At 35.5% G+C, this 2718-nt stretch overlaps 1 protein-coding gene across 1 annotated transcript; it reads left to right on the forward strand.

Moving 5' to 3' along the window:
• The first annotated feature begins 450 nt into the window (after positions 1–450).
• LOC145972892 (uncharacterized) lies at positions 451–1965 on the forward strand. The gene is made up of 2 exons (XM_083101925.1): positions 451–622; positions 746–1965. The coding sequence occupies exons 1-2, from the start codon at positions 564–566 to the stop codon at positions 1668–1670; spliced, it is 984 nt and encodes a 327-aa protein (XP_082958051.1). The 5' UTR covers positions 451–563; the 3' UTR covers positions 1671–1965.
• The last annotated feature ends 753 nt before the right edge of the window (positions 1966–2718 follow it).

The raw sequence follows: 2718 nt of genomic DNA on the forward strand, positions 1-2718 counted from the left end.
CGATGTATGCGATGTCGATAAACGATTCGCCTTCAATCGTTGTCTCTTTTTCGGTGTCGTATGCTCATCCTCCTCCTCCTTCTCCTCTTCTTCCTTGTACCGCTTGATGGGTAACGTTTTAATTATAGCGTCAGCGTTACTCTCCGGCTCGTTTTTCACCGCGATTAAGCTAGAGTTGTCGACGATTTTTTGTAGTGGCTCGATAATAGGTCTAAAATGGGTCTTGACCGCGATATCGTCATCGATCTTGCCGGTCTTCAAAGCGCGATGTTTCTTGCGGATCGATTCGCTCGTTTTCTCAATCTCCCTCGCAATTTTTTCACGCTCGCGAACATTATCCTTAGAACATATATACCTGGAAGGGGAATGAAGGGTCGAGCCTGTGTCCAAGTTGGGTGCGAGAGAGAACCACGTTTTAAAGAAAGAGAAGGGTAGATTGTTATCTCCGTCCGCAATGCGCAAGCGCGAATTAGCGAAACGGCGCACAGCGTTAGCGCGTTATTGTTTGTAGGAGAGGTTAGGGTTAGGAAATGTCGATGTCAAAAGTTATATCATAAGAAAAAATGCCAGGCCCATATTGTGTCTTATGCGGTAAATGTGATAAATCGGTATCTTATCATGGGTAAGTAATATTGTAATATTTTGTATAAACAGTAAATTATGGGATTAAATATAACTCTCTCTCTCTCTCTCTCTGTACGATTCTTGTTGATAATGCAAATTTAATTTCATTCTTTCTCAATAGATTTCCGAGAAACGACGAATCTCGTAAGAAGTGGCTGGATTTTTGTGGCATTGATGAAAACGTTTTAAGCACAGCTACTAAACTGTGCTCATATCATTTTGAAGAAGACAAATTAATCCGCAAATCTAAGAATACGTTTCTCAAGTCCAATGCTCTGCCAACTATTACGAGTAAAAAGAGGAAGAAACACCAAGGTTTAGATAGCAGTCTGAAAAAATCAAAAAATTCAAAAAATATCAGTGAGGAAATAGTCAACAATGGAACTGTCAATGATAAAATCCATCATAATAATGGAACTGCCTTTAATATGACTGTCAACGATGGAATTGTCATTAATGATGGAGTTATTACCAATGGAACTGCCCATATAACTGTGGATGATAGAATTATTGATGAGGTTATAGACAATGGAATCATTGATATGACTGTGGACAATGGAATCGTCAGCAATGGTGGAATCAGTGATGAAATTGTCGACAAGACAATCCATTGTGATAATGACATCGTCACCGATGAAACTGTTCATATGGGAATCCATCGTAATGATGGAATCATCATTGATGAAACCGAGACACTAAATTCTGATACTTGCCTAACTGTGAATCGTCCATCTACACCTCCAAACTCTGAAAGAAGCAATTGTTTCCAAACACCTGTCAAAAATTTTCATGACCCTCGTTTTGTTGGTGCCATTAGAACGCCACATCTTGCCACGCCAAGGAAAGCTCGAAGAGCTTTGGAATTAGCGAAACGAACAATCGAAAAGCAGCGAAGGAAAATCAAAACGTTGCAGCAAGCCAAAATCAGATTAGTTGGTCGCATAACAACGATAAAAGGACTAATCAAACATTTAAAGCAGAAAGATCTATTATCCGAAACAACAGCTGAAAATTTAATGGTATCTCTTGGCAATGATAATAATTAATAATAATTAACTTAATTTAAATTAATTGAATTTGTTTAAAATTAATAAATTGTAAAAAGTATTGATCTATTAATTAGCTTGTAGAAAATTTGTAATAATTAATGTTTTAATTGTACAAAGATTAATCGATTTGTAAAAAGCTCCGATTTTTATATATCATGACTTTTTTATTTTTAATTCGTATATTTAAATTTATTAATTAATGTACATATAAGCTCCGATGTTTATAATACAATTTTTACTTTTAATTGTATATTTAGAGTGATTAATGTGAATAAAAGCTTTTATTTTTATACATCACGATCTTTTTTCTTTTTTTATTTGTACATTTAGGTTGAAGCTCCAACAGTATTAAGTGAGATTTTGAAACGGAAAAAAGGTTCGAGAAAGAAATACCCTGCAGAACTAAGAGCTTTTGCCCTTACGCTGAACTTCTACTCGCCCAAAGCGTACAAATATATACGTAAAACCTTCAAAAATTTTCTTCCAGACCTTTCAACAATCCGTAAGTGGTATTCGGTATTAGATGGTCGACCTGGATTCACTCACGAAGTTTTTGAAGCATTAAAATGTAAAGTTTCTAAGACAAAAACACCGATTTTCTGTAATTTAGTAATAGACGAAGTTGCGATTCGACAGGGCATAGTATACGATGGCAAACGATATTACGGACTTGTAGATTTAGGTATACATATGAGTAACGATACAGATGTTCCTCGACAAGCAACAAATGCATTAGTTTTTATGGTAGTCGCATTGAATGACCACTGGAAAGTTCCCGTTGGATATTTTTTGATCGATGCTCTAAATGGTAAAGAAAGAGCTAGTTTGTTAGAAAAATGTTTCGAATTTATTTATGAAACTGGAGTAATATTGCATTCGGTAACATTTGATGGTGCAATCGTTAATTTGAGCATGTGCACTGCTTTAGGTGCAAATTTTGAATTGGGAAAAAATTTTAAGCCGTACATTGTTAATAATATAACAAAAGAAAAAATTTTCTGCTTCTTAGATCCATGCCACATGCTCAAATTAGTGCGAAACACTC

Source organism: Camponotus vicinus, unplaced genomic scaffold (genome assembly GCF_025532165.1).
Source record: "Camponotus vicinus isolate PSW18456_S1 unplaced genomic scaffold, iyCamVici1.0 SCAF_6, whole genome shotgun sequence".
In the NCBI taxonomy this organism is placed as follows: domain Eukaryota; kingdom Metazoa; phylum Arthropoda; class Insecta; order Hymenoptera; family Formicidae; genus Camponotus; species Camponotus vicinus.

What these genes read in the sequence shown, in the direction of transcription:
- LOC145972892 (XM_083101925.1), top strand. Translation starts at nt 564, where the DNA reads ATGCCAGGCCCATATTGTGTCTTATGCGGTAAATGTGATAAATCGGTA. An exon ending in AAATCGGTATCTTATCATGG is followed by an intron (nt 623 to 745) that starts GTAAGTAATATT and finishes CTTTCTCAATAG; the next exon opens with ATTTCCGAGAAACGACGAAT.